This window comes from Macrosteles quadrilineatus, unplaced genomic scaffold (assembly GCF_028750875.1).
Source record: "Macrosteles quadrilineatus isolate MER2022 unplaced genomic scaffold, UCM_ALF_1.0 Scaffold_1__1_contigs__length_201487025, whole genome shotgun sequence".
Lineage (NCBI taxonomy): Eukaryota > Metazoa > Arthropoda > Insecta > Hemiptera > Cicadellidae > Macrosteles > Macrosteles quadrilineatus.
Window position 1 is genome coordinate 65,962,593 of NW_026542594.1, and position 13,300 is coordinate 65,975,892.

General features: G+C 35.1%; 1 protein-coding gene across 1 annotated transcript in view; it reads right to left on the bottom strand.

The window, feature by feature from the left end:
- Positions 1-13,300, bottom strand: part of LOC128983440 (uncharacterized) — a 104,741-nt gene that overhangs the window by 48,048 nt on the left and 43,393 nt on the right. The window contains exons 9-12 of the mRNA XM_054402733.1: positions 11,512-11,600; positions 10,510-10,681; positions 9,672-9,790; positions 6,956-7,134 (exon numbers count right to left, since the gene is read on the bottom strand). Coding sequence (XP_054258708.1) covers positions 6,956-7,134; positions 9,672-9,790; positions 10,510-10,681; positions 11,512-11,600 — 559 coding nt within the window. The remainder of the gene's footprint in view (positions 1-6,955; positions 7,135-9,671; positions 9,791-10,509; positions 10,682-11,511; positions 11,601-13,300) is intronic.

Sequence of the window (13,300 nt, forward strand, 5' to 3'; positions counted from 1 at the left end):
AATAGATATAAGCGTTTTTAGTCAGAAAACGGTGCCCGCAGGAAATTTTATAAATTTGAAGTCAGCGTACTCACTTTGTACGCCTCGTAACTTTTTTATTTTTTTGAGAACTAACGTAAATATTACAGAACTATCGAGAACTAACGAAGACCTAACGATTGGTATATAGATATAGGCATTTATAGTCAGAAAAAGGTGCCCGCTGGAAATTGTATAATTGTGAAATTAGCGAACCCTCTTTGTATGCCTCGTAACTTTTTTATTTTTTGAGAACTAACGTAAATATTGGAGAACTATCGAGAACTAACGAAGAACTAACGATTGGTATATAGATACAGGCATTAATAGTCAGTAAACAGTGCCCGCTGGAAATTCTATAGTTGTGAAGTTGGCGTACCCACTTTTTATGCTTCGTAACTTTTATTTTTTGAGAACTAACGTAAATATTGGAGAACTATCGAGAACTAACGAAGAACTAACGATTGGTGTATAGATATAAGCATTTTAGTCAGTAAACAGTGCCCGCTGGAAATTCTATAGTTGTGTAGTTGGCGTACCCACTTTTTATGCTTCGTAACTTTTTATTTTTTGAGAACTAACGTAAATATTGGAGAACTATCGAGAACTAACGAAGAACTAACGATTGGTGTATAGATATAGCCTAAGCATTTATAGTCAGAAAACGGTGCCTGCTGGAAATTGTATAGTTGTGAAGTTAGCGTACCCACTTTGTATGCCTCTTAACTTTCTTATTTTTTGAGAACTAACGTTAATATTGGAGAACTATCGAGAACTAACGAAGAACTAACGATTGGTATATAGATATAGGCATTTATAGTAAAAAAACTGTGCCCGCTGGAAATTCTATAATTGTGAAGTTGGCGTACCCACTTTGTATGCCTCTTAACTTTTTATTTTTTGAGAACTAACGTAAATATTGGAGAACTATCGAGAACTAACGAAGAACTAACGATTGGTATATAGATATAGTCATTTATAGTAAAAAAACTGTGTCCGCTGGAAATTCTAAAACTGTGAAGTTGGCGTACCCACTTTTTATGCTTCGTAACTTTTTTATTTTTTGAGAACTAACGTTAATTTTGGAGAACTATCGAGAACTAACGAAGAACTAACGATTGGTATATAGATATAGGCATTTATAGTAAAAAAACTGTTCCCGCTGGAAATTGTACAATTGTGAAGTTAGCGTACCCACTTTGTATGCCTCATAACTTTTTTATTTTTTGAGAACTAACGAAAAAATTTGGGAACTATCGAGGACTAACGAAGAACTAACGATTGGTATATAGATGTAAACATTTCTCCTCAGAAAACGGCGCGTGCTAGAACCCGGAAGTGTGAAGTTAGCGTACCCACTTATAATCGGCTATAACTTTTTTATTTTTTGAGAACTAACGAAAAAATTTGGGAACTATCGAGAACTAACGATGAACTAACGATGAACTAACGATTGGTATGATCAAAAGTGGATACGCTAATATGGGTACGCCAACTTCACGGACCTCATGCTAGGCTATGTTATTTGAACCTTTTTTGCTTGGAGCAATTAACAAAGTACTTAAGTACTTAAATACCTGTAAGAACCTACTTCATCTTAATTCCCAAATTGTTTTCTAAGAGATTGTTTTCTAGAGAAGTTGAGGTTATTTCACTTCTACAAAATATTGATTAAACACTACAATAAATTTAAAATATAAATGTTAGTAAATTTACAAAAAAGTGTGGAATAACAATTTATTTCAACTTTGACATAACTTAAAGTCTTGATTATTAAGGGTACCGTTATCCCTTTATATAGTTGGTTTTATATAGTATACATTACATTGCAGAATTGACTGGCAAATGAGTAATCCAAATGTAAGCTTACTTGCTTAATGATAAATCACGATCAGCTGTATTGGAGTAAACAAAAATCAGCAGTAAATGCCTTCTAATGCTATTCTTATGGAGAACATTTTACGTTATATCTAATTTTGTGTTAAGATTTTGTGAATTTCACTATTTTTCCCGCTGTCACGGGATCAATACCTTTAATTTGAGCCCTCTCCCGTCGTTCTACGACTTCCCAGACGCTCACAATTTTGACGCAAAGAATCGGCTTACGTAATTAATATATTGATATAGACCGTCAGCAGTGCTGCGGTTAGCATAAGTTCTGGCGTCCACCACTGCAAGCGCCGTGTGTACTTACGTATCTCGTGCGCCTCAACTACACGGCGTTGAGAGCTAACCACAGCACTGCTGATGGTCTATATTTAATTCTATTTGTCATAAGTTTTAAAATCTTAGAACAAATGGTATAGGATAACATTTAAAATATCTATTGACTTATGACGGTATATTTATCATTTTTAGCAAACCTATAGTTGAACCACCACGGCCACCTTTAACTCCAGGCCGCAGCCTTAGAATTGGCAATGTTGCAAGTAGTGTTGAAATAGCTGTGTTGTTTGGAGCCAGCTAATAGTATTAATTTGTGTATTTTTTTAGAATACAAATGCTTGGTTACTGATGGGCTATGAAAATATTGATTCCACTTTAAATGTACAAAAATAGATTTTCAATTTATATTGGTTTGGTTCTCATATGTTTTATTTTCAATCTTACTAATATTATAAGTGTGAAAGTTTGTGTGTTTGTTTGAAGTTCAATTACGCTTTAACCACTGGACGGATTGGGCTGAAATTTAGCATGATGATAGCTCACATTCCTGATTAACATATAGGCATTCTTATCTCAAAAATCCTTCCGGGCTGCGCCCCAGTGGCTCTGTAGCTCTCCATGTTAACCTTATGAGTATTCATATTTAACTAGCTATTACCTACGGGCTTCACCCCGTTTGACTTCATAGGTATTAATAAAACTATTGATTGGTTAAGTTAAGCTGAAATCTACAAAACAGAATACAAACAAATGATCACACCTGATTTTAGTAAGGTAATAAATGGAAAGAATAACATACAAATAAGTACATCTGAGGTATTTTTAACATTAGGTATATGGAAAGTTCTCTTTAGAAAGCAATTACGACCTTAAGGGCAATTTATGAAATAATGGATAGTTTTGCGCATGGTTTCTCATCATGACGAACATTTTAAGTATACTAGGTGAAACCCGTCGAAATCGACGGTTACTTTCAAGGCTTACGTTAATTTATCTAACTGCGATAAATTGGGTGAAATATACATATTTTGAGCATCTAGCATTGTTTAAAGAGTAATAAGTGTAAAAACAATAATGATATTAATTGCGTTAGTTGCCAAATTAGGTTGATCATTCAATGAATAAAATATTCCCCATACCGTACGTCATCGGAGTTATTATTAGTATGTTATATGGTATATCTTCCTTTAGAAGAACGTTTAAATAGTATTAAAATCGTATTGATGGATCTTTTGTAGTTAAACACTTTCGTGATTTCATCAGTGCAATATGATTTTATTTAAAAAGAAAATATTTTTTTAGGAAGACATATTCTAACTTCAAAGGGAGGTATAACTTTAAAGGGAGGGAGGTTCATATCGTACTTCTGTGCCAATGAATGAACCCTCTATCATAGTTTTGAGAAATTATTGATTGTGGGGTTACTGTTAAAGCTGGAGTTCCCTGACATGGGGATGCCAGTTTAGTTGTCTCAGCCTTATCAATAACATAAAGTTGTCAATATAATCTCTCTACGGAATGTTAGGTGTAGTGGAATACTTGAAGTAAAGTTGGCTTTTATTCTTGTACTGTTAGAGGCCTCCTTGTTTATATGGTCGTGCGGCTTCATAGGCAACAAATAATGCAAATGACATAGCAATGGGACATTTCCAAAAAGCAAAAATACTGTAAATTGGCTGTTACGTATATATTGACATTTACATATTGTTAATCAACGTATCTTATAAAGGATTATGTGATCTAGTTTAACAGGAATATGACCTTTCTGACATGACAGTAGCTGCTTAAATAGTGTTTTCTCTTTGTAACATCTTTTACAGCCAAAATGTTGTGTTATTTTTTAATAATGTTACCAAACCAGTGCATTTATTTATGACGTAGGTTACACGTAGGTTATGTAGGTTACGTAGGTTAAACTTCATAATTTAAATGAATAATACACAAATTAATGAGCTGGGATCACCTGTCTGCCATGTTGTCTTATGGGACGTCTGGTGCTAAACAACACTACTTGCTTGCCAATTCTACCAGGCAAGCCTGGAGTTAAAGGTGGCCATGACCACCTCATAGTGCAATGAGTGCGCCAAAGTCCATAATATAGGCAGGTGCAAATAATTTCAAGATGGGTACCATTTTAGACAAAGTTTCTATGTTTGGATTTTATTAGACATGATAAGAGCAGATATTTCTACATAAATATTTTATATGTGTAGAATAATATGATGAAATGTAGGCAAAAGAGATGAAAAAGGCAGACACCAACCCGTACAATAGATATAAGGTAGTTCAATAAGAAATAATTTAAGAATTGCTGTGATAAAAGGATTTTCCACTGATTTCGTAATGGAACGTTATACTGCAAAACATGACATGATAAACGAGAAAATCTATTTTAAAATCAGAAAATAATATTGCAAATACTTATTTGGTAGAATTCAGTAACTCCCAATAAATGTGTGTTGTTTGAAATACAATTTAAAAATGAACAGCTTTTTCATTAAAAAGTATTATTCACACGGCCAAAATGTAAACAACTCTGTGGAGGGATCTTTAAAGGCTTCTGGGGCAGAGTCCTAAGGGATTTTGATTAGTTTTTCTTTTGATAACTCATCTACAGACTAAGACCTTTCTTTGGACACCTCCATCAAGTTTCTACGCCCAGCTGTTCTCTCAAATTAGTGGGGACAAAGTTTCCTATTAAATATTTTGATTTCCCCATGTTAATCTTATGGGAGAAACTCACACTTTGATGGCCTGTGGGGCAAAGCCCGAGGACTTTTATTGCAGGAATTGGTGAAAGGGGGCGTCTTCATAAAAAATACTTTATTTTGGCACTTCGTTTGTAAAAATCCGTCCATTATTATCGGAGGAGTAGGGTTTCGTAGAAATCACCTTCACGTATTATACAGACTGTCCCAAAAGTCCCGGACCGGTTTAATATTTTCTAAACGACAACCGATAAATCAATAAGATTTGGTACATCAACACCACACCTAAAAATCTACTTTTTTAAGGAAATATCAATTTTCTGTCACATCATGGGGACGTCCCCGCAAGGAGTCAGAAGGAAATCTTAAATAGAAGCATAGGTTGACATGTACATCAAATTAAAGGTCTTTACTAGCAGAATATAATGCTGCAAATTTGAACTCAAACGGACAACCAAGTCAAGAATTACAGTGGTTCAAAGATCCATTTAATTTGCAATTGGGGGCACAGCCCTAGGAATCGGAAAAGATTTTTTAATGTAAGCATAGGTCGATATGCACACCAAATTAAAGGTCTTCACTAGTAGATTACAATGCCGTAAATTCAAGCTCAAAAGAACGCCTGAGTAAAAAATGACAGTCGTTCAAAGATTCAAAATGGCAGGTTCAAGAAATCTTTGAACGGCTGCCATTTTTTACTCAGGTGTTCTTTTGAGCTTGAATTTACGGCATTGTAATCTACTAGTAAAGGTCTTTAATTTGATGTGCATGTCAACCTATTCTTCTATTTAAGATTTCCTTCTGACTCCTTGCGGGACGTCCCCATGATATGACAGAAAATTGATAGTTCCTTAAAAAAGTATATTTTTAAGTGTGGTGTTGATGTGCAAAATCTTATTGATTTATCTGTTGTCGTTTAGAAAATATTAAACCGGTCCGGGACTTTTGGGACAGTCTGTATATAAGGATGGGAATTAATTAAAGAATTTAGTCAGCTGTTTCAACTAAAAAGTTGGTTCTATGATATGCAAAAGCATTAAAAAGTAATAAGATTTACTAACAAAATTTACAGCACTATTATTCTTTTGCATTTATGAAACAGCTAATTTGAACTAAGCAGCAACAAAAAACTGTGCTACGCAATGAGAACTGTCAAAGTAGGATTGTTTACAGGAATGTTTATGTTTTTAATTTCATGAATGATTTGTGATATTTTGCGGATTTTTAATAATTTATTTTTCTCTTTTGTTTAGGAGAAGTAGTAGAATATTATGGCTATGGTAGATGTGTAATACTGTATACCATAAATTTAAAGAAACAAATTTTATTAAACTGTGTCCTACCCCTTTGCAAACGCAAAACTTGAGTATAACTGCAATAAGCATTTTATACTTGAAAGAACGTACGAAGGACGGGTTCTCTGCTAGTCCTTAAAAAATTTATGTTAATAAATTTAAATTTAAATGAATAATACACAAATTAATGAGCTGGGATCACCTGTCTGCCATGTTGTCTTATGGGACGTCTGGTGCTAAACAACACTACTTGCTTGCCAATTCTACCAGGCTGCGGCCTGGAGTTAAAGGTGGCCATGACCACCTCATAGTCAGTAATTCTCTTGAAATATCATTTTTAAAACTTTCATTGTATTATTGGCATTCTCTTGGTGTGTGTATATGTTGCTCATACAAAAAAATTGTAAACACTATCATTCCTGTAATATCTAAAGGTGAAATACATTAGACGCTAATTTGCAAGATTCGGGTATTTGACGTTGCCGGATTAACAAAGTGCTTTACTACAGGTCTTCTAAAAACAGCCGTTATTGTGATACTAGCGGAAATACTACTAAACATAGAATGCATCTGACGTCTGCCGATCACTACGAACGATTGCTCCTGCTATCCTACGATATCTGTGACACTACTGACATCTAAACTGATCGTGTGTGGCTTAAAACAGCATATATAACACTTTAGTTAGACTTTTAATTAGATTGATGCGAGATTATTGAAAGTGCTCAGCCTTCGAATGCCAGATTGGCAGGCTTTCACTGTACTCACAAATGAGCGAAGGATCTACAAGTGAAGTCCTCAGCTTCAAGACAGCGAGTAGCACAGTTAGCAGCACTGGTGTGAAGCCACTTCTCCTTGTCATGCTCCATCAGTCTGGCGGAGGTGTGTTGCTTAAACTGTACCAAGCCTCCCGTGCAGTTCAACTCATCTAACCCATTCTTGCAGTCCTATTATTTGTCCAAACAACACAATTGATTGAAAATTTTTTTTTTTATAAGGCAAGTACAGCTAACTAATAAAAGGCCATAAGAGCCTTTATAATAGGCCTTTATAGCGTACCTACATGAATATAAATGTCAAATAGCATTTGTTAGTATTTACAAGGGCCATTTTTAATGTAAGGTATGTTTTTGCATATAGCTACATTGTTCGCGTGTACGCTGCAACAAGGCAGCTTGCCGCTTACTGCTATCATTGGTGAAATTAACGGCGCAGTTTGTAGCTCTGTATTTGACGTTTACGTTTTGCTGTATGTCTAGACAATTTTTTAAACTATCGAATCCCCTGCCATATTTGAGATAAGGTCAGTGATACGTTTTTTAACCACAAGGAACATATCCGATGCCGACATTCATCTTCAGATGACTGAAGGTTATGGCCCTAATGAAATGAGTGAGGGTAAAGTTCGGAAACAGGTTAGGGAGTGTAAAAATGGCTGTGAAATCCTTTATCCTTTGTGATCTTCTGTGAGAAGTCTGACTACTGACCAAAAACACAATTCTTACTGAAATGAACATTTTTACAAACTTTTTTTCACTCCCCAACCCACTTCTGCACTTTCCCTCTATCGTTGCATTAGGGTTATAAACTTCAGTCATCTGGTGATAATTATCTGCAGATGATATGTTTCTTGCAGTCAAAAAACATATCACTGACCTTATCTTGTAAGAGGTGGGAGATTCAATCATTTAAAAACATTTTGAAACACAGCAAAGTGCACATGACAACTTCAGAGCTGTTCTGTGCACCGTTCTGTTCTCAAATAATACCAGTAAGCAGGCCCGCTTTTATAAATGGGCAGACTGGGCATATGCCCAGGGCCGCCCGCTTTTCCAAAAATGATTTTATACTGCCATTTTGTAGCCTGAAATTTCCAGGTTCCAACGATATACAACAGTAAGTAAGTTATTGACCCTAAATATAATATAAACATTATTTTTACTTTCTCCCCCTATACCATAGTATATGGAGAAAGTATTGTTTTCGTCAAAATTTTCGAGTTTTTTGTTTTGAGTGGATATATTCGTTTTGGGTCCCCCTGGACCCAAAAAAGTGGTTTTCGAAGTGATGTCTGTGTGTGTGTGTGTGTGTATGTGTGTGTGTGTCTGTGTGTCTGGATGTGTACAGAGCTGGAGACTACACCTGTGGTCCGATTTCGATGAAATTTGGTATGTAGGTTCTAATCCATGGTATCTCCAGGCGTTTTTTTCATTTTTTTGAAATTTTGATTTTTAATGGGGATTTTCCCATAAAAACCCATAAAAAAACGAAAATATCGGATTTTCTCAAAAATGGCCCGAACGATTTTGATACAAATTTAGTATGTTGTAGCCCTTTAAATTCTGAACAAAATGGTACAAAGCCCATTTCTGTAAAAATTACGGTTCAAAAGTTATGGTAAGTTATGTTATTTCCCCATAAAAACCCCATAAAATAACAAAAAATAGGGTCAATTTTGGTAGTTTTTTCATTTTTTAGAAATTTTTATTTTTAATGGGGATTTTCCCATAAAACCCCATAAAATAACGGAAAAATAGGATTTTCCCAAAAATGGCCCGAACGATTTTGATAACAATTTAGTGTGTTATAGTCTTTTATATTCTGAACAAAATAGTACAAATCCCATTTCTGTAAAAATTACAGTTCAAAAGTTATTGTAAATTATGTTATTTTCCCATAAAAACCCCATAAAATAACGGAAAATCAGATTTTTCCAAAATTGGCTCGAACGATTTTGATAAAAATTTAGTATGTTATAGTCCTTTAAATTCTGAAGAAAATTGTACAAATCCCATTTCCGTATATTTACTCTCACCGCTTACACATGATAAAGGTTGTTGACAAGCTTATGGGAGAAAGTATGTGTCAGAATGCTGATACCGTTTATTTAAGAGTATATCAGCTGTTTTCCAGCTGGGGCAGAGGATATTTTGACTTTTGTATATTTTTAGTCCATCAAAAAAATATTTTTTTTTCAAATAGATTTTTTTTACCATTTTGTAGCCTGAGTTTTCCCGTTTCCAACGATATGCAACAATAAGTAAACTTTTGACCCTAAATATAGTATAAACATTATTTTTTAAGAGCATGTCAGTTGTTTTTCAGTTGGGACAGAGCTTTCTGTATTTTGTGGTTTTCCAAAAGTTAAATTTTAGTACATATGTTCCTTTTTCTCAATAACCACAAAAGATATCAATTTGAAATTTTTCAAATTTTGAAATTTTTACATTCCAAATGTACAGAAAGACTAGATCTGTCATATAAAAAACAGAAGTCAGCCATCATCTTAAATAGTTTTCGAGAAAAAGGTACATATGTTAACATGGATGAGTACAACCCCCTTAACTGTTAAATTTTGTTTGGTTAGACCATTGACAATGTCACCTATTTCTCCAGGGATGCTGGTTTTATTTATGAAATTTAATTATTGTGTTGTGGCAATAAAGTAATGACTTGACTTGACATTAGATAAGCTGTTACTTACCGGTTGTCCATCGCACACCCATGGTAAAGGTATACAGTCATTGAGTCCACAGGAAAACAGATTAGCAGCACAAGTGTAACTACTCTCTCCAGCAGCTCTTTCTTCTGATATTCTTTTCCCTGAACAAATTAATAATTACTCAACGACACATTTTAAGACATATTAACCCTTATGGCTTGCATTATATTATCAATGGAGATGGGCGTATTTGAACCAAAATATGATTGAAGGATGAGTGTAGAATGGTGCAAGAAACCTTGTCGCTTTTTTACTAAGTAAGATCAGCTGTTTCTTTTGTAAGAGTCATTGAATGTTCAATGATGAAGGACATCTAGTTGGAGTTTTGAATTATCAAAAAGACTTTTCTTGAGATGTAACTTGAAACCTCCTGATTACTGTAACCATTAATCTACCTAGCTATTTACTGTACTAAATACAGCTTGTTTGTGGTAAATTATATACACCTCTACCTACATTAATTATTCAAAAAGTTTTAACTTTTCCCATTAGATTCTTGATTAGATGTATGTAAAATACAAGAAATCATTGTAGTATAGGTAGAATTTATCAAAATTCAAGCACTGTGTTTATTTTTTTTTATTTTAACCTTGCATTTGCCTGTCCACATAGACCACGATACCTAGTTATTTATCTTCTAGGTATACATTTTAACAGCAATAAAACCACGGTTCTGACAATTCATTTAAAAAAAGATAAAATATTTAATGGAATTACTTAAAAATTAAAGGTACTGACTAATTGTCAGACTGCACTAAAACAGTGTTGCTTAGAAAACAAAACAGACTATGAACTGTAATGTCCAGAAGCTGGTGCTCACCATGATCCACACAGTTGGGGATGTCGCAAGCCTCCTTCTTGATGGAATCTCCTTCAGCCACATAACACCAAGGCTGTGGGTCTGAGCTTCCCAGGTTGCGGCAATGGTTATGTCCTGCCAGCACACTCTTGAACGTCGTCTCAGACACACGATACTTCAGTGCTGACTTGACCTGTTGATGTAATACATAGTTAAATTAACACGTTCTCTACCAGACCTTGTATGTACACATATTCACTACTGTGTATCTCAGGTCAAGAGACAGTCAGTAGGCCTACTGAAAGTGTTAAATAATTTGAAGCATCAAAACATTATAAAGCTAAACATAACACTTTTCCTTCATCCATAATGTGGCAAACAGGGTTAAAACTCTTAACTTATATTTATTTATATAATTGGAGTAAACACCTGTTGTAAAACGTGTAATAAACTTCCTGAAAATTTGAACTGATTCTTTAATGTTATACATCCTATAGTGCTTGGTGAATATTATTATTAGAATTAACAATTTATTATCCTAAAAATATATACCGTAGCCTACATGAAATTGGCAACTCTAGAAATTAGGGTAAATATGCATTTTAGGGTTTCCAGTTTCCACCTGATTTTTTAATTTTTTTAAGTTCCCACCTGTCCCCTAGTGAGTTGGGGTTATTGCTGGCAGTATCACATTTTCGTCAAAATCTCGCTTATTTGACGTCGGATCCAAATAATTCTTGCATATTTGTGATCTGCTTGATATTCCCACATGACACATGACGTGTTTTGGTAAAACAACACTTTTGGTCGTTTTGGTTGTTTTTCCGGTTTATGGTCGTTTTCCTGGGAAAAAGAACGGGGTTTTTCAGAATCAGCGTTGAATATCGAGTAGAATGAAAAATAAAAATTCAAAAATCGCATGCAACCCTAAAATGCATATTAACCTAAATTAGTTAAATATTTCCTTTTACCATAATAATGATACACTGTTTATTCTAGGTTTATCTTTCACAAGTGGATTACCTTCGGTAACTCCCAGGGTAAACAGGCGGTTGAGGTCTCAGTGACGTTTGCAATGCCTCGGTAATCTTGGCCACTTCCTTTCACACAACCTACAAAATATATTTTGTTACACTATAGCACTAGTTAAGATAGTAAGTATCGGTATAGAGTTTTATGCATTGATACTGTAATAGAATTAACTGAAATGGTAAATAAAGGGATGTCAAAATCCTTGAGGATTTATATGGAGGTATGATAAATGGTCCTATTTCTATGACTATATCAAGTACCGGTACAGTAAGCCCTCTATAATTCGCCACTCCAGTAATCCAGCGTCTTTTGGCGGGTGTGGTAGGGGATTCAAGTTGAGACACGTTATTGTGTAACAGTTTGATGTACAGTGTCTCTCTATTTGTGTGCTGAGTGTGACTCTATTTAGTAACGGAAACATCATCATCTCCCGGGATCGCGGCAATTCATTAACATTTTTCAGTCGCGTGGATATTATCATCGTCTTCAGCGATCACAGCAAAATTCTGATCATTTTCCGCAGCCATGTAGACCATCATCATCGACCTCCGCAGTCACGGAAACGTCACCATCGTCTTGTGCAATCCGGGCAAATTCATGAACATCTCCTGCAGTCGTGTAGACATTATAATCATCTCAGACGGTACCGGAAACGGAAACGTCATTGTCTACATGCGTGTGGCAATAGTGGTTTCTGATCGTGCAATCTTCGCAGACAGGTTGGGTATTGGTATTGCAATTGACTTTTGACGATAGATTCTCGATACCAATACCAATTTCCAATTGGTATTGGTGGTATCGAGAATCAACTCATTCCCCACTTTATAACACTTTTTTGTGCATTTTAAGTGTTTTTATGGATGACATTCCAGTAATTTGGCATATTTACTAATCCGGCTGTACTAATCACGGTCCTATTTCTGTGGGATTACTGAGAGTCTACTATATAATATCTGGAATTTAAGGAAACTAATTTTGGTGGTAATTATTTGAATGTTTTCCAACAATAATACAACCGACAATAATACAATTTAGCTTATCTAAAAAATGTGCTTACACCAATCTTACTCTCTTTTCCCAAGCTGAGGAGGTTCTGACAAACAACCATGTAACAATTAATTGAAAAGTAATTTATAGCCAAGATACTTTAAATGTGACTGATAACAATACTTTGCTGTTTTAGTTTTGTTTAACCAATTTTGAAACCCAGCTAATATTATGCACAGAACATGACTGGAAATGTTTTGAACATACTAATCAGAATCAGGGTTTCCATTAAAACCCACATGAGTTCTCAAAAGCCCCCAAAAGAGACTGCTTTTGGTAGTGTATTCCTCTGGATGCACTGAATGGGACTACTGCAAGTTGCCCCCTTCTTATAATTGGGTCAAAGCACTACTATTATTTGGGGAGTCGTCTAATACAGCAGTTGGCCACCACTCTTTGTACTTGAGAATGGCCTGCTGTTCTTTAACCTCTGGGGGAAAGTTTCTGTATTTGATAAAAACTGATCATAGACAAAGATTGTACTCCTCCATATTTCCTCCGAACCCTCAATTCCAGAACAAGAATGATACCAACATTATATTGTACCATATTATTTGTTACCAATGCAGCTTGCCATTGCATTGCTTGGGTTGGTGTTGCAGGTCTGCAACTCTGCTTCCTTCTGAGTCAGCTAGTCAATGTGGATAAAGAAAGATTGTTGAAACTCACCCTGGTTCAGATGACATTACAAGAGTTGTGACTGTGCGTACGAAGAGTGGCCTTCTCACTAGAC